Source organism: Schistocerca serialis, chromosome 1, assembly GCF_023864345.2.
Source record: "Schistocerca serialis cubense isolate TAMUIC-IGC-003099 chromosome 1, iqSchSeri2.2, whole genome shotgun sequence".
NCBI lineage: Eukaryota > Metazoa > Arthropoda > Insecta > Orthoptera > Acrididae > Schistocerca > Schistocerca serialis.
In genome coordinates, this window is record NC_064638.1 from 899816166 (window position 1) to 899841745 (window position 25580).

Consider the following 25580-nt stretch of genomic DNA (forward strand, 5'->3'; position numbering starts at 1 on the left):
CCATTGATGCATTTGTGCAAGAATACAGTGTCTCCAAGTAGTATCATATGCCTTACTGATATCAAAAAAGATACCGATACAGTGATGCTGATGGAGAAAAGCCTGCTGAATAGCTGCCTCTAGGAGGGTCAGGTTGTCGACCGTGGACCGAAATTTTCGAAATCCACACTAAAAGTGGCTAAGGAGCTGTCTGGTCTCTAACAGCCAGACCAGACGCCGGTTAACCATCCGTTCCAGGGTCTTTCTGACACAGCTTGTCAAGGCGATACTGTGATAACTACTGGGACATGTGCAGTCCTTTCCTGGTTTGAGGAGAGGGATGAGAATTGCCTCCCTCCACGAGGCGGGGAACACTCCTGTCTGCCATATGAGATTAAAACATTCGAGGAGGATTTCCTTTGACGCCGCTGGTAGATTTCATAGCATGGAGTACCGGATGCGGTCGTAACCTGGTGCAGTGTCAGAAGTCTCAGTAAGTGCCAATTCAAGTTCCCACATGGAGAAAGGGGAATTGTAGGCCTCAGAACTGTTCGACCGAAAGTCCAAGGTCGCTCTTTCGGCAGTCGCACGGTAGCGTCGAAATGCTGGATCCTGATTTGCAGTGGCAGTACTTTGTGCAAAATGCTCTGCCAGCATCTGAGCAATGGCTCTGCGTGTCATTTGGAGGCATCCCTTGTTCAGGACAGCAGCTATTGGTAAATGGCTATGTTTACCGGAAATCCTGCGGATGGCTTCCCATACTCTTGTGGAACAAGTGGAACGGTTGATGGAGTCCAGGAACTCCTGCCATGACCTTTTCTTGCTCTCTTTAATGACACAGCGTGCCCTGGCTCTCGCGATTCGAAAGGCGGTAAGATTGACCGATGTTGGGTAGCATTTAAATCGGCCTGTCCCGGATGGCTGAATGGCACTCTTCTGTCCACCAAGGCACAAGGCGCCACTTAAGAGTGCCAGAAGACTGTGGTATGGACAGGCCAGCAGCATGATGGACCACAAACGTGATGTGATCCACCCATTCCTGTACGTTATTGTGGCGGTCAAAGACAGCCAACCAAGTGAATAGTGGCCAGTTAGCCCTGCCAATCATCCACGATGGTGGCCGCTGCTCCAGCAATACACCATCCAGGAGGTGAATGCGGATAGGGAAGTGATCGCTGGAATGAAGGTCGTCAATGACCTCCCAGTTAACAGAGTCGGTGAGGGTTGGAGAGCAAGAAGATACGTCAATGGCTGAGAATGACCCTGTAGCAGTAGAGAAATGAGTCGGAGTGTCTGTGTTGAGGATGCACAACACTTGAGATGTTAGGAGGCTCTCCAAAATTTGACCTCGAGCGCAAAGAGAAGCGGAGTCCCACAGGACATGATGGGCATTGAAGTCTCCCAGGAGGAGAAATGGGTGAGGGAGTTGGTCAATAAGATCTGTGAGAGCGTCTAAGGTCATTGCATCTAGAGGGGGTAAATAAAGGGAGCAAACGGTAAGCCTCCAAGGTGAATGAATTTCAACTGCAACTGCTTGCAGGTCAGTATCCAGGGGGAGAGCAGAGGAGTGGTGTCAGCACTAGCACCTGCACTTGTCAATGTACGTGTGCTGCTGCCATTCCTGTGAAGCCTGCTGCTCCCTCCCGGCCTTCTGACCAGGCCGTGGTAGCTGACATCATGAAACTTCCTGCCCCTTCCCGGGTCCAGTCTTGTGCACTGCCCAGCGCTGCTACACCCCCTACTGCTTCTGAGGTTTTGGCTCCAATGCCACCTCAGGACAGAACATCGAAGCCAAAGACAAAGGTGAAGACTTGCCCACTAAAGGAGACTGCAGTTATACAGTCTCCTGATGTAGATGTCATTCTCTCTGACATCTCTCTCGACTCCTCTTCTGAGGCGATGGAGGTTGATCTCAGACTGGGGCAATCATCTCGCCCCAAAACTGATCCTCCACCTGTTGTGTGCTCTCCTCCCTGACAGAAAGTGAGAATGAAGGTACTCCCACCCTGATAGATGACTCCCATTATACAGTGGAACATGAATGGATTCCGGGCACATGTGGAGGAACTGAACCTCCTAGCACGGCAACGCCCCCTGTGCTTGTGTTTACAGGAAACGCATTTAAAACCATCTGATGCTCCTGTACTAAGGGGCTATATGTCATATCGCAAAGATGACCTGACTGGAGAAAGGGCCAAAGGCGGAGTCGCTGTGTTTGTCAATAATGACCCAGCCTCGTCATCACCCTCACCACACAGGCTGCTTCTCCCATAATGCTTAGTTGATTGCAGTCTGGCCTCAGCCACCAGAGGCAGTTGTGTGTGTGTGTGTGTGTGTGTGTGTGTGTGTGTGTGTGTGTGTGTGTGTTTGTTTGCTAGCCTATTTCAGAAGAAGGCTTTTTGGCCAAAAGCTTACAGTCTTTTGGTTGTGCCTGTCTGCAGCTCAACGTCTTCATTATATGGTGAGTACCAATCTCTAATTTTCATAATATTGTCATTTTTCCTTTCCATTTCTCCATTTCTGATTTTGTAGTACATGTTTCCATGAATTCTCAAGGTGAATGTTGTAAGGTGTTTTGGACCCTGCTGTATGCCACAGCTACCTGTCCAACTCCATAATTTCCATCAAGCGTAGGCCTTCCCCATGTCATCATCCATCATGATACTACACAAACACAGTATGAAAGTTTTGGCAGAACTGGCAGTTTTCATGCTGACTGAACACAACACTGCTAGTGCACTGTTCCAAAAGCGGCTGAGAATGATAACCCACTGGTCATCATCAGACTCTACACTCACTCTGTATGTTCCATCGCTCACAGGAAGACAGAAGGATGGGATTATATACAAAGACACAGGTATCTGTAAATAGCTACACCTTCAACAGAGCAAACAGTTTCCTTCATTGACTCTTTGTAAGTAGGTGCACATACGCTAGATACGTTGGAAACAGGTGGAATATTTGCTCTACCTTTGAGACTGCCATCAGTGCCAGGGTCACAAACATTACTTACCAGAAGCAACTTTCAGAACTAAGGACACTATACAGTGATGAAAACCATTGTAAATCCAACAAATTAACTTAAAGTATTTGTCTCTGTAAGCTTTGCCTATGTGTAAATATCTTACAATAATATGTGTAAATTTTACTCATGAAACTGTATGTCTTTGTGTTTGTAGTCTAAATATCTACCTTAAATTTGCCATTTAGAACTGCACACACAAAAGAGGCAACCTGTAAATAATGTGACACATACAACATCTCGACTATGTAGTAGATATCATGGCATAGAGGAATCAATGCATGTGGTGAGCCAACATGGTACTGAATGTTACCAAGCAAAAAATTCTGACTTTACACATGTCCTTTTTTAAGTTCTACAAGGCTTATCCTACCATTCCCTTTACTCCTTGAATCTAAACTCACACATATACAGGTGGTGCAGAAAAATTAATTAAATTCAGTAAGACACATCCAATATGAGAAGCACAATCAAGAGAAAAATTACTTTCAGGTAACAGATCTTACCTTCTGCAGCCTCTCATTTTCATCTTTCAATTTCTGGTTTTCTTCTAAAAGAGCTTGGACTTGTTCAGCTGCCTGTTCAACAGATTTCACTCTTTCCAGTTCTCCTTTAAGTAAATCAAGTTCCTGTAAACAAAAGTTCTCTGCACTATCCTACAGTTATTTCAGCTGAAAAAAGACTTTCTAAATTTTATCTTCAAAACTCCTGATAAAGGTTAAATGAACCCAATAAGATACTTCAACAGTTATTAGAAATTATGTAATTCTGTATGGACACAAAGAAGGATTATACAACTTAAATAAAAAATTGGAATAAAATTTTAAGACTCACAATTGAACTTCAGAGAAAAACATACGCGTGTGCGTGCACACACACACACACACACACACACACACACACACACACACACACAAAGAACTTTGTCTAAGGACAAAGTATGGCACACACACACACAAAGAACTTTGTCTAAGGACAAAGTATGGCTATTATGTAATCAACTACTGAAAAGTAAAATGAATCATTTCACACAGTAATTGATTGATCATTTGATAGCATAACCCTTAGAAGTACTCTGTAGTGGTTTCTACAAATGTCTTTAATAATTACATGTTAGCACACTTCAGAACATTGACACATCACATTGAAAAATATAAATGTAATGTTCAACTTAATCTCCTTAAATTCAAAGTGCACAAATTACACAGATCCATATTGATTTTAAGACTCTTTCAGATATAGCCAATTCATAGTAAACTGATGTTACTCATTTTTGAAAGTACTGATTACAAGTCATTCTCTAAAGGAAAATCTTACTGTCTGAAGGCTCTCATTTTCATCTTTCAGTCTCTGATTATCTTCCAAAATAGCCTGCCCTTGCCCAGCTTGCTGTTCGAGAGACTTCAGTCTTTCCAATTCTTCTTGCAGTGCATACAGATCCTACAAACAAGATCATTCTGTGTTATTTTACAATTATTTTAGCTGTGCCTGTTATCAGTACTGTCTATAAGTGAGCAAGAAGTATAATATTTTATTTCAGTAGTTTCTAGGGTATGACTTATTTTACACTGATTACGCTTTTGTATAATAGGGAAAGTTCCTAGAGAATGTAAATAACTTAGGAGTAAAGGATACCACTCAGTGAATAGCAAAAATATTCAGTTGTCAACAGGCACACACAAAACAGAATGAAAACTTGCTAGATTTCAGAACAAATCCTTTGACAAGCTAGAGCACAATTTCTCTGTCGCTCTCTCTCTCTCTCTCTCTCTCTCTCTCTCTCTCTCTCTCTCTCTCTCTCTCTCTCTCTCACACACACACACACACACACACACACACACACACACACTATCTCTCTCTCTCCCTCTCACTCACTCTTTCTTTTTCTCTCTCTCTTTGCCTTGTTGTGCTTTTACTTGACCTCAGCAACATTTTGAGAAAGAAATTTGTTATGTATTGCAAAGGTTTGTTACATAAAGATATCACTTACTGCACTTTAATTCAAACTCAATCAATCAATTCTAGCCTTCCAACAGACAAATAGTGAAAATGGTGATGGCAGACACTGTTTGCTTGATTGAGTTGCATTAAATTATAAATGAACAAACTTTCAGCAGCTATATTCACTTTATATTTTTCAGAATGCCTAATGACATAAGAACCCAGCTATTCTTTGTAGAAGAGAGACTACTTATGAGTTACGAAGAAGGAAGGTAGAACCAAAAGGAACCATTTGAGATAGTCACATGCCTGGTGTACAACAGATTACTGAACCAAGTGAAGTAAGTTTGGCTGCTGCTACAAATTGTGCTCACTTTGAGAATATTTTAGGGGTGACTCAATTTGAAGGTGGTTGTACTCTGAACAAAGTACAGAGGTTACAGACCAGTTTTAACTATTACATAGACAGAACTGGTAACTTCATGGATATGTTTAAAGACCAAACTGTTATCTAGGTAGCATTGGTAACTTGGTGAGTGTGTTTGAAGATCAGGAACAAAGTTTGGAAACTTATAATAAAACTATTAGTGAATGGTCTGAGGCCTATAATAGAAAGATAAGTGAGTCTGGAAATGAAACCAATCAAAGAGAATGGGTCCTAGTGGTGAATTAGCAGTTTCTGAGAGTCTGTTCCCAAAAATACAAAATTCATTATAGGAATTTTTGAGTATTACATGGATTTGTCTTTGAATTTAGTAGACCAAATAGCTGAGTTTTTGTATTTTACTGCTGAATTTCAGAGGAAAGTGCAGGCTATGAAAAGTGAGAGAATTGGATGTGTTATGGTTGATGGTAGTAAAAGAACAAGATGGATTACCTGAAGAGGTACCACAGGCTGTACAGGAAAAAAGCACCTTAAACAATTTTGGGCTTGAATTTTCCAAATAATACACCCCCCTCCCAGAGGTCTGCAGGAGTTAGGGTATAATCAATATGGCCATGAGCATAATATACTGCTGATTCCTGAATCAGAACAAATTAAAAAGAGTACGGTAGCTTTGGATCTATCTTATAGTCGAGAACAAGTGATACATAGTATTTTATGTGCGCTAATAGCTTAAAACAGAGTAGTGTCCCCAAAAATATAGCACAATTAGATGAAGCAATCCACAAAACTTATTATACAACAGCCTCCCCCAAGATAATTATGAACTGTCCGATACTGCCTTTTTCATATTCATACATATATTTATCATACAATTCAGAGCTTCCTAGGGCCTATTATGAGTATTTTTATAGGTATTTTTCAGTTCAGTTTTCCCAAAAATCCTATTCTTCTTTGTGAATACTTATAGAATATTCTGGAATGATGTACATTCTTATGATTATCAATAGATTGTTGTCATTAACAAAAATACGTAAATATCCCAAATTAAGTATCAGATCATGAAATTGAAGTAATAAAACATTTAGCAACAAATATTAAGAGGATGTGAAAATGTTAGGATAAACAACTAATGCCTCTAATTACCATAATAGCAATTTGTAATTTTGCTAACACAAAAACCTCATTATGATTCAAATGAAAATATCAGTCATTATGCAGTGATGTAATTTCATTCGTTATTCAGTTTATCTAATTCACTGTAATTAATTATACTTGTAAATTACACAGATATTTACCTCTTGTTAGTTACACCACCCAAATTCAGGTAATTCTGATATTTGAGAAAATGTGTGTATTTAATTTATGTAATCTGGCAAAGCATGACGTGTATACACTTCTAACAAACATTAGCGATAAAATCCATACAGTCACTAATTATGAAATTAAAGCAAAATCAAAATAATTGCTGAAATAAGATTGTGAATAAATTTTCAAACATATAACGAAGATGATGATAAAAATATTGTGTCATCTGATGTTATATTTTATAACCTGTACAAATGTAACAGCAGTTAGTTTAGATGAAATTATTTTTAATTGTAAGTTACAGTTTGTAATAAATTGACAATGGTAGCAATTGTTAAAATTGTATTTAAAGTAACACTGTGATGCTGCGTGGGGCAGTTCAGTGTGGTTTAGCTCAGTTTCATCAGTTGTTTTTCACTTAGTGTCAGTTCTGTCAATCAGTTTACGTCAATAAATAATTTGTTAAACTTGAATTTTTGTGATGTTCTCATTGTTTGCAGCATCCACAACAATGATGAACCACAGGCCAATGCAAGTTAATTAGTAACATTTAAAAGATCATTACAAACTGAAGCTATTGAATTCATGGATTTGTGAAGGGATAGGTAGGTTATAAAGGATGGTTGCCTTAATAATACAACTTCACAGGTGAGAGTGAGAGGAGAGGTATAACGAAGAAGGCTATCGAAAAATAATTTGTAGGAAGTGTGGGGAGTCAGGTATGGGAAGAAGGAACGTGTGTGAGGAAACAGTGAAATGCAAGATTGATGACAGTTAAATGGTAGGAATAGGAAATTAATTAGCACTATTAATGACTGTTTGTGCTTCATTAAATAATGAACAAATATACATCTTGCTTGACTTGGCACTAAGATAACTGACATTTTCACAGGTGATGGTGACCATTCAGGATCTTGTGTGAAAGGTCGAGCAGTGCAGAGTTTAGCCAACAGTTACAGTTAGGATGCCATTAAAAAGAAAGGTTGTTCAGTTTTAATTTTGCCCACATAGGCAAGGTGGTTTAGTAATGGTTGTTAATGGCATGCCAATCATAATACTGGAGAAAATAGTGAGGGAGAGCAATTAGCACATTTAGATACCTTTGTTAAAATGCAGATCAAAGCAGTTTGTGCTTAATTCCTGGATTTTTAATGCAAGATTTGGGAGTCACCAGTCTATTAGAATAAAATATTCAGTTGACAAATTATGTCCTGGTTAAAAAAATTCCATATAGCCATGGAAATAAAGGAACCTCAGCACACTGTAAGAAGACTACCAGAACATAAGAACAAAGTGAGTGATTATTTAAAAATTTCTCATATCAGCCACAGAAAAACCACAACCACAGAAAGAGACATCACCTCTTATTAAATTATCCTTCTATTTCTCTCTCTGTCTCTTTTACCCTCACTGCCACTGTAGCCTGATGTTGAGGTCTAACCTCAAAACATGCTGCTAAGTAAACAATTTCAGTATAAATTAAATACTGCAACTGGTAGCAGTAAGTGTAAAATCCTTTCAAGTTTTTGAAACAATCACAATTAATTAACAGTCAGTATGACTTTACACTCCAAGAAAAATCACCTTCTACTTTGTGATCATTAAAATACAAATGACAATTAAACTGTTGTCTTTTGATTATTCTTGTTTCATAGATATTCATTCATAAGTGTTTTATTGAACTACTCGGTTATAATATAAAGCTGTATAGTGCTACATAAGGAAATTATACAATTTACATGTAGTTACAGTACCTTCACTTAAACACGAACACATCATACCAATATGGAGTTCTTTCAATGATATACTTAACTTTTCTTTCAATTCTCACTCAAACTGGTGTGCAAATATATATTTGGTAAAATTTCTTTTGTATCAATTTCTTTGATTTATTTAAGTGTAAGCCATAAGTCTTAAATTTTTATACATTTAATGAGAAAATGTCTTGTCATGGTTTTGAGAATTGAGGAACAAATATTTTTGTCCTAAGAATAAAAATATTTTGTGAATGGTTTTATAGTCTTAATGTTCTATAACATCATTTTTTAAGATTAGTTTAAAATTGCTTTATGCTGTTATGGGAAATAATGGTGATGTCCTAAGAATACTATTACTAAGAGATGCAAAAATTGTACATGTAACTGTCCTTTACAGTCAAATGTGCTTTCCAGATGATTTTCTTGTCCAGTGATTACTGTGGTTACTTATGAAATTTGATGTTACAATTATTAATTAGAAGGTATGCAAGAAGTCAGATTTAGAGATTTCATCCCTATGGAAAAGCTTTGGACCTGTTTGCAATTTCACACAGTGAAAGGAGGACATTCCAAAGCCATTTACACAGAAAATATATACTAATAACTTCTGTAAAGTATAACAAATTGTCATGTGTTGGCTCTGAGGAATTGAAATTAATGAAAAGATGTTGCTATATGAACTGAAAGATATATACACAAAATATGTTGGTTAATTTGTACTGAGTGACAAATATTTTTCTCTAAATGTTTATGTGATTTGACTGATAGATCAGTATTTGCTATCATTATAACTCACAAACAAATACACACACTTTAATTATTTTGCATTACAAAATTTCTATCCTGGTACTTGCATGGAATCATGGAATCTTACTAGTAATTCCTGTGTGTGATACTGTGGTGGAGAGGAGGGAGGTTGGGGTACATAATGAAGCCAAATGGATTAGTACATCATGAACAGGTTGATGTCAGATTTTTCGGACACTGAAATACTCAAGCATATTTAGTTTCCTACACTTTATAACAATATTATACACGTAAACAGACAGATTGGCATATAAACCTATTAAATATTTTCAGTGGATTAAGACAAATAACATACTGTACAGGTCTGTATCGTATTGTATTTTTATTGATCCAGGCAATCATAGTATTGTACAGCTGTACATATGATATTGGATAGGTCAAGAGAGCTATTTACAGTAATTTTTACAAATTGATATTTACATTATTTTGTAGCAAGGAAATTATCTATCTTCAACAAAACAGTTAATACAAATCAAAGAGATGTAAGGTTTTACATACGATATTGGATAGGTCAAGGGAACATATTTGCAGGTAATATTTAATAAATTGATTTTACATTATTTTGCAATGAGGAAGTTAGCTATCTTTAACAAAACAGTAAATGCAAATGTTGTATGGTAAAATACAAACAGCCAATACAAATGTAATAGTAAAGTAGTCCAGTGTATTTTATAGACATGCACAGTATATAATTTTCAGACCTAATTGAACATTTATCATATTTTTTACATTTTTAACCCCTTTCAGAAAAATGATCAACTGCATAAAAGCAATGGTCCAAGAGATATTTTTTTAACTTTTGTGTGAAGGCTCTTGGGTTCTTTGTTGCTTTGATTTCATTGGGTAAATTATTATACATTTTTATCCCAACATTTAAAACACCTTTTTGGTAGCAGGTAGTTCTGGACTGAATCATATGTAGGTCAGATTGCTGCCTTGTTGCATAGTTATGAATATCTCCATTGAATTTTAGTGTGCAGTCATTGTTTAACAGGTATGACTTGACAAATGAGACGATATTATAAATGTAAGCAGAGGGCAGTGTCATAATGCCATTTGTTTTGAAATGTTGTCTGCATGATTCGTTATGTCTTAGATTACATATTATGCGTATTGCCATTTTTTGCATTTTGAAAATATATCTGCCATGTGAAGAAAACAGCACAGTTACTGCTATACTTACTATTTTGTTCTCACACTCATAATGTATTGAATAATATAAGACAAAATTACAGCAAAAACGTGCTAGGAACATATACTTTTATATAATATTGAAGTAATTAAAATTTTATATGAAACACTGTTTAGGCAAAGAGAATCACATATTTATGCAAGTTAGGTGATGTTTTTCACATTGCAAAACATTAATTGTAGTTATTAAATGTACCAGTGATCAAATAGCAATGTTTATGTTTGACATTAATTGTTTCAAAACTATAATGCAGAATGGTGGTAGCCTTGCATGTGTCAGAATAGAAACAGATTTTGTGGTGTTAAGACTGTGCTGGGTGGGCTAAAATATAATAATAAATGTGTTGGACATTAAATACTCGGTATAGCATAAATCTGTTAGTACTTAGCACATCACAAATTGCTTCAGAATTCATAGGAATGGATAACAGACAACATCTTTAATGGGGGAGCTATAAGATACTGCAAGCTACATTGTCATTTATTTCAATAAGGGATACCGAGATAAGTACTGCGATTTTCCCTTGAACGTAGAAACATTTATAAAATGTTGAATAAAACCAGGCCTTGTGCACTGATGTCAGATGTAATGTTAAGTACTACTTCTCTGATAACATACTTCACAAGAAAGTTTAATTTTAGATTCAAAAATAGTGTTAACAATAAAAGTGCATGCAGGTGTCTATATGTTTCCATCAACAATCTTATGTCAGTTCTGCAGCCAGGATGTGAAGAGTGCAGACTGAAGCATTAATGATTATCATATTTAAATGACTTTTAATGATCTATGGAAAAGTGAGAAACTGATACAGGAAAATGAGGAAAATGGTATACACATAATGTGAATAATTCTGGAAACTGAGGTTTCACACAATCATGTGACAAGAACATTTGGTGAACTAGTCTTTGGAGAGAAAGTGAGGATAAGTTTTTTTTTTTTTTTTAAATTTTAAACACTATTTGGAAAATTTCAGTAACAACCATATTAAAACTGAGGAGATGGAAAAATAGGGAAGTAACAATACAATTGGATGAAGTATATCACACTATAAATAGAACAGTACAAGAAAAGGGAATTTTAAATTTGTCAGATGCTTTACGATTATATTAGACCACTTGAGAAACTCTGGGATAAGAATCTTGCCAAAAATAGAGAGAAGTTCAAATATACTTTTAAAAGCTGTTGGGAATAGTAATACTAATGACACTGAAGATAGTTTGGTTGATAAAGTCAAAAATTCACTTGAAAAAGTTAGTGATTTTCTTGATGCTGAATATAAAATTTTGAACTCGAATATTACATCAGGAATAAAAAAACGACACTTTTAATATAACATCATCTTAATTGTCTTTGAAAATTTGTGCACCGAGAAATGTTTGAAAATATTGGAGACATTGCTGTGTGAAAAGACAATTCTGTAGACCATATTTCCATGTACAAGTTTATAAATAGAACTGTTAAAGGAAGTTGAATTTTTCATCTAAGCAATATTTACTTAGACTTTTGTGTAAATAAGTACTGAAGTTAACAGATGAGAGCAGATCTGTGTCAATAATAGGAGTAGAGTCATAACCAAGTGATGATGCACATGGATAATATCATTTGTGTCATTAGCGGGACATGAATCCTGTTCATGGTTTCAGCGTGGCAAAATCCATGGCATCAAGTTCATTGAGTATCACTGCTGAAATTTTCACTTTTTGCAGTTTGTGTTTCCTCCAACTTGTCTGTCATTTGCAAGCTATCCTCAACCGTCAGTCTATCCTCTCTTTAGCAGATATTAATTAGGTAGTTAATGGGAAATCACTAAGAGTAGTCTCACAGTATATAATGTGCAAAGTTAGTTCACATTTGTTTGAAAAGTGAAGCAACTTTTGTGAAGTCTTTTGAAATGAAGTTTGAACTACTGGTTTCATTTGCAAGATCTTCAAAAGAGGTAACATTTAATGTTCTTTTAGTTGCAGTAATGAAAAAGTGTTTTTGTTTGTGTGTGTGCACATGGTTTTCTTTCTTTTTCTTTTAAGGTAATGACATTAGACGTACAGAATTAGTTTGAATTTTGTGTTGTTTGACTTAATACTTTGGAGACCAAGCCTGCGCATAGCTCAGGCTACAACATTGTGTTCAAATGACCATGCCTAACCATAGTCCAAGCTGCAATTTTCTTCGCTACAAGCCACCTATTGCTTGGACTTAATTCATATGAGAACAATTTAGAGATGTCTCACTACATGTCCCTTGACTAGTGCTCCCTACTATTATTAGTTTCCAGAATTATTTTGAAAGATATTTTAGTAAATGTAACAGCTGCTCTCACAATTGGCTGACCTAATATGATCAAAATGACATAATTTCAGATGTATACTCATTATGTTTTGTGGTTTGCTGTCATTCTGGTACAAACACATGATCTTTGTTGAGTGAGACAGGTCCAATTATTTTATTATTTTTTTTTATTTTATTTTTTTTTAAAGAGAGAAAGAGATTTTTTAAAGGGAGAGAGAGGGAGGAAGAGAGTGACTTTTTCTACAACTGCACTAAGGGAGGTGTGGACACATGTGACCATCTGTGCAGCAACTATAGGGTTCACCAAAGAACAGGGAGATGGCCCCTCACCGTGTTTCTCCATTTTTTAAATGTTTCTGGACTAAACTTTTATGTTATTTAGGAGCTGAACACTAGGGGAGAGATACAAAGAAGAATATATCTGAAGGAATCTGCAAACAAACTTTAGCTCACTAAAATAGTTTGATGATCCAAGAAACTTTGTATTGTTAATGCACAGCATCTCCTTTTTTAGTTCTAGGTTACATTTCCTTTGTTCCTCACATAATAAATCACTGTGTCATTGAAAAATGCTAACTACATGCTGTATTTAATCACTTGCATGCAAAGATCATCCAAAAATCACAATGTTTCTTTTTTTTATACGGCTAAACACATATATTCAGTTTAATTTGTGCTTGGTTAAATTGACACAACATGAGTACTTATGTTACTTCCTGTCACACAAGTACTAAATGGTTAATTTTGGATAAGGTGTAAAACTTTGCTTCTGCCATTTGCCAATAGGTGGCGACAACTGTAAGTAGCAGTCGAAAGAAACAGATCACAGACATCAGGCAGTTAGCTTCGACATCAGTCAATATAACCTCATTCAGACATTCATTGATTTGTGCCTGCATCATAAAGTTGTTCTTGATTGAAAATGTCAGTTTATGAGCCTAATTCTCATTTGAGGGAGGTGTTACTGTTTTGTTCCAATATGAAGAAAACAGATGCTGAGTCTCATTGAATGCTCTCAAGTACGTGTGGTAAGGACGCTATTAGTGAAAGAATGTGTTGTGAGTGGTTTCAATGCTTCATGAACAGTGATTTTAATGTCAAAGACTGGAATAGTGGTGGAAGAGAGAATGTTTTTGAAGATGCAGAATTGGTGACATTTCTGAGTGAAGACTCGTGTCAGACTCAAGAAGAATTGGCACGATTAGTGGGAGTGTCACAGAAAGACATTTCAAAACGTCTCAAGGCTATGGGCATGATTCACAAAGAAGGAACTTGGGTCCTGTGTGAGCTGAAACGAAGAGACATTGAACGGCGTTTGTGTGTTTGTGAACAGTTGCTTCGGAGGACAAAACAGAAGGGATTTCTACATCGCATTGTGATCGGGGATGAAAAATGGGTTCATTACAATAACCCTAAATGCAAAAAATCATGGGGATATCCCAGCCATGCTTCCACATCGATGGTCAAACCAAATATTCACAGCTCCATTTGGTGGGACCAGCTTGGCGTTGTGTACTATGAGGTGTTAAAACCAAGGGAAACAATCACAGGTGCTTGTTATCAAACACAATTAATGTGTTTGAGCAGAGCATTAAAAGACAAACGGCCGCAATACAGTGAGAGGCATGATAAAGTGATTTTGCAGTGAGACAAGGCTCAACCCCACATTGCAAAAGAGGTTAAAACGTACTTGGATATGTTAAAATGGGATGTCCTACCCCACCTGCCATATTCTCCAGACATTGATCTCTCTGATTATCACCTGTTTAGATCAATGTGACATGGCCTGGCTGACCAACACCTCTGATCTCATGAAGATGTCACAAATTGTATCGATTCATGGATCACTTCAAAAGATGAACAATTTTTTTGGCACGGGACTCGTACACTGCCCAAAAGATGGGAGAAAGTAGTGGCCAGTGATGGAAAATACTTTGAATGATATTTGTGTAACCACTTTGTTTCACTAAAGCCTCAAATTTTGGGAAAAAAACTGCAGAAGCAAAGTTGCACACCTTGTACCAAAGTTTAAAGACTTGCTAAACAACACAAATTTGCATTTTTCTGTCTGAATGTATCCAGTATTAAACATTATGGTACCCTACTGATATGCAAATGGTTTTGGAAAATTTAAAAGATTTTTGTATGAAACTTATGGGCAGTTTATACAATCTGAATAGGTCACATGAACGCAAAAAATTTTTTAGCAACTCCACTTCAACAGATAACAACAACATTAAGCAACTATACCTCTGGAAGGAAGAAAATTCTGTTACATAGAGAATGATGAACTCTGGAAATATAATAATTTCCACAGGAAAACAGAACTCATTTCATATATTATGCTTGAATTGCTGTGGGGGGGTTCTGGAAAATAGCAAGAGGGATGCAAAATTTTTCATATGAACTTTGTGAAACCACTTTTATTTTCAGTGCCTTGGGCACACCAGAACAATTTTTGTAAAGAAAAATAAAACATGTAGCTGCACTCACAGAGCAGAGAAGATGCCTGTTCCTATATCAATTTGTCTGATGAATGATAGTTTAGTTTAGTTTTGGTTTCTAGTTTAGTTTTTGTTCCTCATGTATTTTCACAGCAATTGAACTGCATGTATTTTACTGTGCAGACTAGTGTTTCCTAATTTGCTCTAAGTTTTTTGTGTAAATTTTAGTACATACCTGCTTGAGGTGACTGCTAACTGAAAAGCCACATCACATAATGCCATTTAAATCTCATCTTAGTATATACTGAATAGTTCACACTAGTGCTTTAGAGTTAGTGTATTTATTTCCTACAGTATCTTGTTTAATCTGCTGTCATGTGTTACAGATGTGGATGTTGTCGTAGATTAGTGAGCATGGGAGTGAAATGTCAGGATTGTGGCTAGGTGTTTCACTGGGATGATTGTAGCAGGGCAGCTGTTATAGTGACAGATGAGGCTCACCAGTGGAGTTATAGATTATGTAGCTGTGACAAGAAAATCATGGAACAGGGAGAAAAGATTTGTGCCCTTCAGGCTGAACTAGAAATGGTGTACTTCAAATTAGACAGATTGAAGGGGGAAAGAGACAGTGGGAGCTGTGAACAGGTAACAAGTTGTAATTAGAAGGAGAAATCCCCAGAAATCACTTTTCAGATTCCAGTGAGCAATCAGTTTGATTTGTTACCTGAAGTAGAAGAGCCTCAAACAGTTTTTGAGCAAAGTATGGTACAGCAGACTCGTAGTAACAATTGTAATGCTAGGTCAGGAGTAAAGTCAAGCAGAAAGAAAAGAGTCCTGCTGTTACGTAGCAGTTGCTACAAGATAGGCTAGAAGTCGAGTACCAGGTCACAAGCACAGTGAAACCTAGTGCTGAGTTTAGCCAGGTTACTGAAAAGCGAGGGGCCTTGTACAAAGATTTCAATGGTGATGACCATGTTCTTATAGTAGGAGGAGCAGAAAACAGCCTGGCTAGCAATTCGGGCTATAGTATTAAGTGTGACCTGGATGTAATAGGAGGAGTAACAGCTCACACTCATGTGAGCTTTGATTTGATTAATTATTCATTCCTCAGACCCACAAGAAAGGGGATCCTCCTGGGTGCAGAATATGTCAGAAAAATACATCACACAAGAAAAACTTGAGTTTCATTAATTTTAATGAACCTCAGTCAATAAACAGTAAAATTATGTACATGAAGTAAAATTAAACTTCTACTCTTTACAGGTTTAATACTTACATCTGCTTTCATTAAATCCATCATTCACACAGTAGCTAGTTGCTTGGCTATTTCAACAAGGTATTGTCAAAAATTAAAGTAAATTATTCAGTGGATGTTTTGCAGCACCATGACCAGCCCTGGGTTAATACGGCTGTCAACCATGTTAGCAGAGAGATGAGGGGTGGGTTACTGTTGGTTAATGGTTTGTGGTGATTTTAATGCAGATTTCTTAAAAGATACAGATAGTGAAAAGGAGCTAGAATCTTCATTTGGTTGTTTCAATCTAGTATCTACTGAAAATTTTCCAACTCATGTGCAGCGGGATAGTAGGTCAGTTATTGATAACATTTTCATAGACAGTGCTCAGACAGAAACTACAAATGTGTACCCATTTCCTAATGGGCTATCTGGTCATGATGCACAGTTAATGGAAATAACACATATAGCACCTTACAGGCTTCAGGCAGTTTCACACAAGGCAGGGAGGCTTATTGATATTAACTGAGTACAGAGTTTTAAGAGATGCATAGAAGGGGTAGAATGGGATGAAGTATACACAGAAAATGATGCTGATGTAAAATTCAATTTATTCTACCATAAATTTATCTCAATATTTGAGAGATGCTTTCCTGAAACGTTATTTAAAAAAGTCATTACAAAGTCAAGTAAGCCATGGATTACTCAGTGAATTAAGATACTGTGTAAGAGGAAGAGGGAAGTATATGGACAGGTCAAAATAAGTCACGATCCGATGTTACTTGCCTACTACAAAATATACTGTAATATTTTAAGGAAAGTCATTAAGAAGTTGAGAAGCTTATGTGTTCTGATAGAAATTAATAATGCAGATAACAAGATCAAAACTATATGGAATATTGACAAACAGGAGACAGGGCAGCCTGACAGTGCACAGCATACCATAGCAATAAAGCTAAAAGATGGTGTTGTGAGTGACAATTCTGTAATATTGCGCCCTGCCCATGACCTTATCGAGATGTCAAAAGTTAAATATATAATTTATCTTTGTGCCAATTAACTGCAGTGCAAGTCGGCATATATGTATGCCCAGGGTAATGAGAGCGGCGTAGCATTATCATCCATATTTTGTCCTATAGAAGAATGCGCGCTGTCTTTTCTTCCTCTCTCTTTAGTCGCATGCCTTTCCAACAGCATCTTACACTATCAGACTCCTATTTTCTTCCATATTTGTGCAAATAAACTGAAACTGTATTCCTGTTAGGAATTTGTTTAATTGTGCCATTACTATCACCAATTGCGATTGCCGATGTGACTTTATTATGAACACCTTTTTCTTTTGCTCCAAAGCCAAGCTAAGATTATTATAATTTCTATGTGTTAACACAGTTAACATTTGTGTGACGAATTTTTCGCAATTTTTCAAAATTTCATATTATGGTCAATTACCAGTTGAAATCATGGATTCACCATCAACTTTCAGAAATTAAATGCTAAATCTAAATGAATCACTCATAGATTTCACCACAAATGAGTTAGAAAATGAAACTACGAACTTGAACATGTCCACTGCGAATTCGAGGTCGCACAAAACATCAAAAATGGTCATCTGGCCACTGCAAATAATCGACCTGCAGTGGATACAGATCAATATAATAAAATGTCAGAAGACAGTATTGTGCTTGACCCGCTTACTGCTCGCCTGAAAAGTTGGAATTACGAGATCGTGAACGCGATCGGCGGGAGAAAGAATGCGAAGCTTTACACAAAATGAAACAGGAGCAAAGAGATAGAGAATTAAGAAATGAAATAAAAACTGAACTAGTCAACAAATGGTCTGAGTTAATGAATATGAAGCAAGTTTATGCTCCAGTCTTGAGCAAAGTCAACAAACTGGAAGTGATGTTGAAAAATTAACAACTTCGCATTTCGCAATAAAATCAGATGTGGAAGAAATAACATCTGAAGTTGAAAATCTTAAAATAAATAATCAAAAGATTTTGATTTTACACGAACAGCTGGAATCTCACAAAAGGGAAATAAATACTGGAATATCCAATTGGATAACCACTAAAGACACAGAACTTGGTACAAAGATTAATGTTGCCATCGACATTGCTGTGCAGCATGTACGTGAAGAAATGAGTTCTGCCATACAAGCGAATTCAGACACGGTGCGCAATCCATGAGATGGACAAAAAGAACCAAACAAAGAAATGCCTATGAGGACACAGGAAATAAACGCTTGAGTCCGTAATTCAGAGAAAGTTGTTTCGACGGGCAGCAGAATGGAAATGAATTTTCCTATGCAACCGCTAAATGACAACAATGCATGAAAAACGACATTCAGGAATGAAAAAATATTCCAAACACGCGACTGGTCACCAGCAAAATGCAATCACGAAGATGAAGGTATAGTGAGTTCAGTTAAAATTGAGCATAGTTTACTCAAACGTCACCATTTTCAAACATTTTCTGAGGGCAAGAAATCCATCCACCCAATTGTATTTATACATGCTTTTAAGAATATCTTACCCAGATACTGGACAGAATATAAAAAAATTCAGTTCGTGATGTCACATATCGCCAGTGACACAGCCCTATGGGCTAGTGAAACCGCTGAATTAGAGAAAGCATTCCTTGCAAAATATTGGTCTGCAGGAAGCCAAGAACATTTATACCCCAGAACTGTATAATCCAAAAAAGGGGAGCCTCAGCAAATATTTTGAATGATACATTACGAAAACGAGATATTGGTCTGAGCCTATCTCACACGAAGAAGTACTATAAATATTAAAGACAAAATTACCAATGAACCTTAGGGAAAAATTAATAAATGTACCAGATGAATATTTGGAGCATTTCCTTTCGGTGATCGACTTCTTAGATCTAATTCAAGAAGACACAATGTCTTACCAAGCATTCATGAATAACTGTAACGGTTGTCACAGTATTGATAATATGGACAGCAATGAACAGACTAAACATAACCAACACAGAAACGGTCAATATGACAAAGTGAATGTGCCTGGTTACAACCATAACCCTAACCATGCTTGGAATGACGCGAATACCAGTTACGTAGCCAATAAATGGAATTATGGTAATGGTAACTTGGGAAATGGCATGAGCCATAAGTGCAAATTCAGAGGTGGAAACAATTACCATGATGCTTACCATGCTAAAAGGACACCATGGAAAAAATCGAATGACAATCAATGGGGTAACAATGACAGTCCTCCAAATCAGCCAAAAACAAATAATCAGAACAAGAACCAATATTCGAGTAGTAATAATGGCAACCAATGGTCAAACCAGCAACCAATTCTATGGTTTGGTAACCAGATGCCGAATTTAATGCAAGCAGTATCCGTCATTCCAGACATGAACCATCAAAGTCACATTGACAGTAACTGTCCTACTCCAGCATGAGCATGTGAATTTGTAGAACATTCCAGCCACCAGCAACAGTCAACACTTAAGCTGACCATTCTGAACGGCCTCCCGAGCAAGGTCAGATCTATAAGTGGAGGCAACCCCACAATCAATCTGGAAGGGCTATGTTCATCAGGGATGAATTTTTAGAAGAAGCTGATGTCTGTAAACATGACGATGAATACAAGGTGCAAGCTGCAGATTGTCATTATTAACAGTGTTCATGTGGAAGGAATCATTGATACTGGTGCCACTACAAGTCTCATAAACCAGACCTCATTCGACCAAATTAAACGCATTAAGAGATTACCTATATTGCCCGTGCAAAATTGCCGAGTTTCTGGTGCATTAGGCACTGCCACACAAATAGTTAAGCAACAGGTGTAGTCCAATCTCTATGCAGAAGACAAGCAACTTACATGCCACTTCTTACTAATTAAAAATTTATCAGTTCATTGCATCTTAGGATGGTATTTTCTATGGTGTAGAGATGCAAAGACTGGTCTACCAGCACGAAAGTGTTTGGTTACGAACAAAGGCAAAAGAATTGCACTATGGTTAATTAGGACTACAAATGCATGAAACAGATAGTGTTATAATTTTATCGTGACATCGATAGGCCCAAGAATACTCCTCATTTCTAAAGATTTCAAGACATCAGAATTTCTGCACTTGAAAGTCAATGAGGCAGCAGTACCTAACAATGCAGCATCAATTGTAGCAAAAGGACCAGAGTTGACCTATCTGAACCAAACACAGAAGGAAGAACTCGCAAATCTCATTGAAGATTATATGCCTGTATCTGACAGTAAACCTGGCATCATAAAGAACTTTGTGTATAACATGGAGGTTGCCCCACACAAAACTTTTTGGACGACATCATATGCCATGCCATGGAGTAAAAAAGAATCTGTAAAGGCAGAAATACGTAACGTGCTAGACTGGGGAATAATCAAACCATCAGACTCCCCAAAAAAGTTTTATGAATGATCAAATGTTAGTAGACAATGTGCTACTTGCCAACTCGAAGTAATGATCTTTATTACATGTGTACCAATATTTGTATGTAAATGACTGTACTGTGTATCTTACTTGTATATAGATTTCATGGTGTATATATAACTAATGTGAATCTTTTCTTTTTGAAATAGTTAACTACATAACTTCATTCAATAATTAAAGATAACTTTTTTCAAACAGAACTTTTCCAAATGCTATTGCTTTAACGAATATTAATAATTAGTCATGGCAGGAATAAAGTTGAAAAAATGTTTTAAACTTTTTTTTCGAAGTCAGTGAGTAAACTCAAACTTTGAATAACTTGATGAATAGTAAATTTCATCTTTCCAATTAGTTATGAAATAATTTCGATTTTTGTGCTAATGTGTTATTTGCAATGTATGTATATAAAACCCTAAAATAGTCAGCCTATAGAGAGTTAAAGGTGTTGCCTTGCTTAAACCATTACATTATACATCTCCTGATGTATACAGGGGAGCCTTTTGGCTAAATTTCATTGTGATTATAATTTCGTAAGTAGGAAGTAAAATCACAAAATTTTCTCCACTTGACCAAGCAACAAATATCATTGGAATGAGAAAGGGAGTTATGCTTTCTTTCCTGTGGATATGTAAATGGTTATGAGTAACTGAATTTTGAGTAGTGTATATTTCTAATTTCATTGTAATTCTTTATGGACAGTAATGATGATCTTCAGATCAGTTACTGTTACTGTGAAACCCAAAATATAAACCTCCAACATGAGTATAGCTAAAGGTACACAGCAGGGAACTCTCACAGACCTGTATCTCAAAGAACACTTATATGCTGTAACTATAAAATTTGCCCAAAGTGAATATTTTGATTAAGACATTTAAAAATAAAGTGTCATTGTATTTTTCACTGAACAGTGTTGTGATTTATTGGACAATATATAAAAGCAAAGGTTGTCACAATGAACTGTGTAAAAAAATTATCCTATTTAATGAACAGTGGTACCATGTCAAGTTTTGTGTGATGATTTTTCTCCAAGATATGACAATTGGTGACATTTCCCTATACATTACTGTGTGCGAACTGTGTGAAGTGCTTCATTCAGTGACCATAAACTGCAACCAGACAGAAAGTGATCTCCAAATTTCATGCTTTACTGCCACAAAACTGAAAACAAGTGTGATCAATAGGACAGAATCTGCCCAGGAATGCAAATTTGATGGAATTGTTAAAGACTATGTTTTATGTGTGTTGTCAGAACATTGAGGCAACGTTCTTGCTTTGGCATGAATATTTCATCACCAGCTGCCACTAGCATTGCCTGAACGATTGTTGGAAAGGTTTATGCAGCACAGTGCAGAGCCAACTAATGTTTGCTGAACTGTCGTAGAGATACTTTGCACGCAACGGCTATCAGTCGCGCTCCGCGCTCTGTGAAATGTTATGGATGAACAACAAAATTCAGGACTTGGCACATGCCTAATTGAACAACTTTCCTTACAGGGCGATAAGCTAGTGCTTACAAATATGACTGTTACAACAGGTACTTAGATTTTTCATGACAACCTGCAATGAGCTGCCACCCATCCATAACAAGCTGTGTTCCAGAGAAGTACAAGTGTTCATGTCCGAGAGGAAGGAAGAATGAATGTCGCAGCCACCAGACGTCAGTGAACCACAGTAGGTCCATCTGGACTTAATACTTACGTACGGGCGTGAGAACTGTACCTAGCAGTCCCCACCGTCCGCCACTACATTCCAATGAACTTTTTTCATCAAATCAACCAACACTTCAATCAAGACATTCATCATTCCACCAAGTGAAGATTTCAATAGAGAGCTGTTATGAAACATATCCACAAAAGACACACTACACACACAGTAAAGTTGTAAAGTATTCTGTGACTGAAATCTGTTTAATTCACAGTAACACAAATTTTAATGCAACTGTATTGTAAAATATTTAAGACTATTCCCGTTACAATATATGATGTGTTGTGTTATCATAATACAGAGTAATATCCTTTTCCATACCAATATGACATTAATAACAAAAAAGGTATATTTATTGTTCTGTATTCATGTAACTAATTAACATTTAGGGATTCATAAGATATTAGCATAGTCACACACAAGTTCAATGAATTGACTTTAAATATTTTTATTTAATAAAATTGCAGCCAAATAGCCATATACGGTTACTTTGCTCAACATTTTACATTTACATTTTACATTTTTGCATATTCATTTATCAATTTCACTTTTTTACTGGGCAGTTCTATGTGATATCATTCACAGGCTCCGTTACACAGTTCACATACACATGTTGTGGGTGGGTCATGATAAGTTTTGTTTTTGCAGATTAGATGATGAAAGCCGCGAATAGAAAGTCTAGTTACGACATGTTGCTGTTTGAAGTTTGGTGCTGTCCATGAGCGGTTCATCATTGCTTCAGTGCCATAGAACTCCAGCTATATTTTTTCTCGTTTGTCTGCCATGATCTTCAGTTGCCTTCTGGAAACCCTGGTGTGTGGCATCATATATCGAAGTCTGATGTCTTCAATTAGGAATGTCTCTCTCACTAGCAGGTACAATAGTCTAGATCTTGTTTTCTTTGAGAGGCCTAGTGCTCTTTTTAGGTAGGTCAATTTTACCTTTTCTAGTGTTTCTAAATTTTTTTCTGTCAGGTGGTCTCATATAACCTCCATCCCATACACCAGGATTGGCAAGATTTTTGTGTTGAATAATTTCATGGCTGTTTCTAGACTGAGATGTTTTTGATGTCCTGTATTGCTATTATTGCTTGGGCTGCACATTCTGTTGTATGTTTTGTGAAGCATTTGGCTGTTGGTTGCAATGTCACTCCTAGGTATTTAAAGTCTAATGAGATTTTTATTTTTTGTCCTCTGATGCTGATTTCTGCATTCTTGGGTGTTTTGCCTCCTTTTCTGAAAATTACCATTTCTGTCTTTGTTATGTTTATTTGTAGTTTGTGTTCACTGCACCATATGTCTATTTTCTCAATGATTCTCTTCAGCTTCTGTATATCTGTTGAACCTATGGCTATGTTGTCAGTGTATGCATATAAATATAGATCTTCTTCATTTTCTCCAATTCGGAGTACTTCTTCAGTGGCAAGAATGTACAGCAAAGGGCTCATTGGGTCAACCTGTAAGACTCTGTTCGATTGCAGAATGGGGTTCAAAAAAGAGAGGTTGTCTGATATTGTTATTAAGTTGTATTCGAGGTTTAACTTGATTATTCTTGCCCATACGCTATCTCCTCCCATTTTGTTTTCCAGTTTTCGGACTATGAGATATCTTTCCAGTAGGTCAAAGTCTTTGCTAAAGTCTATGAACACTGTGTAGAACATTTGTTTCTTTTGTAGTGCTTCGTCGATGTTGTTTAGAAGAAGCCTGACTGCCATAAGTGTTAATCTTCCAGATCTGAAACCCATTTGTCATTCTGGGAGATTACTGTCCACAGAGGCTTGGATTTTTTGTGTTATTATCTTTGAAAACATCTTGAATTGAGAATTTTCCAGGGCTATGCCTCTGTACTTGTTTGGGTCCATTCGATCTCCTCTACCTTTGTAGAGAACTTTTATTATCGAGTGTCTCCATTGTGTCGGAATTCTTCCAAGTTCCAGGCATTCGTTAAATAGTTTGGTCCATACGTGTTGGAGGACCTCTTTTGCATCTTTTATATGTTCATTATATATATTATTGGGTCCTGCTGCTTTCTAGTTCTTCAGTATTTTTTTTTTTTTACTTCTTTCACATCTTCTTCATTTAGAGGTTCCCATACATTGTCTTTTTCCTTAGTCTGATGTTGTTTCTCTTTCTTTGGGGGTGTTTTGATTCCTCGTTTGTTCAGTATCTTACTGAAGTGGTCTTCCCATTCCTTCAAGTCTATATTTGGTGTATGAGCCATTTTTCTTGGTCTTGCTGCTATGTATGGGTCTTTCTCTTCTTCATTCGCTTCTCTTTTTGCCTCTCTTTCTACGTATTCTTTTTTCTTCTCTTCTATTAGTTTTTTGTAGATTCTCCTATCTTCTGCGTACAGTTTGTGTGTTTCCTCATCATGCTGGTTTCTTAATCTGTGGAGCGTTCTTAGAACACTGTTCCTTTTGCCGTAGCATTCAGCATCGAACCATCTTTTTGCCGTCCTTGTTTTTGGGTTGCTTTGTATCACTGAATTTTTTAGGAGGTCTTCTATTTGGTCTGTTGCTTTTTCAAGGTCTCTTACCTCTATTAAAGTTTCTATTTGTGTTAATTGTTCTTGTTGGTTTGTTAATTTTTCTACATCAATTTTTCTTTTTGTGATTTTGGGGGTCTTTCTTGCTGGCGGTAACGTGACAATATTTATTTTTATCTTCATTGGAATGTGCTTTCGTATAGGAGTAATGAAATCATGTCATACTGGTTGAATATTTCCTTCTATTTCTGCTCTTGTTAATGTGATATCAATGTTGCTTTTCCCATTGTGACATATGTATGTAGGTATCTGTCTATCGTTAAATAGGATGAAGTCATCTTCTTCTAGGGTTTCAATGACTAGTTTTGTTTTATAGTTTTCTGTGTCTGTTCTGCAGTTGAGATCACCTGCAATAATGGTGGGTTTGCTGTCGCATTGCTTGATGAGTGTGACTATTTCATCAATTATTTCTACAGCATTTGTGTGTGGTTTAAAATAGGCTGCAATTATATTTATGTTTGCTGCATCTACTAGCATACTATTTTCTTGTTTTATGATTTTTTGGTGGGCGTTGTCCAGGGTTCCAGTAAGATAGATATT

At 36.6% G+C, this 25580-nt stretch overlaps 1 protein-coding gene across 1 annotated transcript in view; it reads right to left on the reverse strand.

Annotated features, from left to right (window-relative positions):
- The window catches only part of LOC126444898 (uncharacterized), a 697169-nt gene that overhangs the window by 433781 nt on the left and 237808 nt on the right, over window positions 1–25580 (reverse strand). Inside the window, exons 5-6 of the mRNA XM_050090969.1 lie at window positions 4319–4441; window positions 3508–3630 (exon numbers count right to left, since the gene is read on the reverse strand). Coding sequence (XP_049946926.1) covers window positions 3508–3630; window positions 4319–4441 — 246 coding nt within the window. The remainder of the gene's footprint in view (window positions 1–3507; window positions 3631–4318; window positions 4442–25580) is intronic.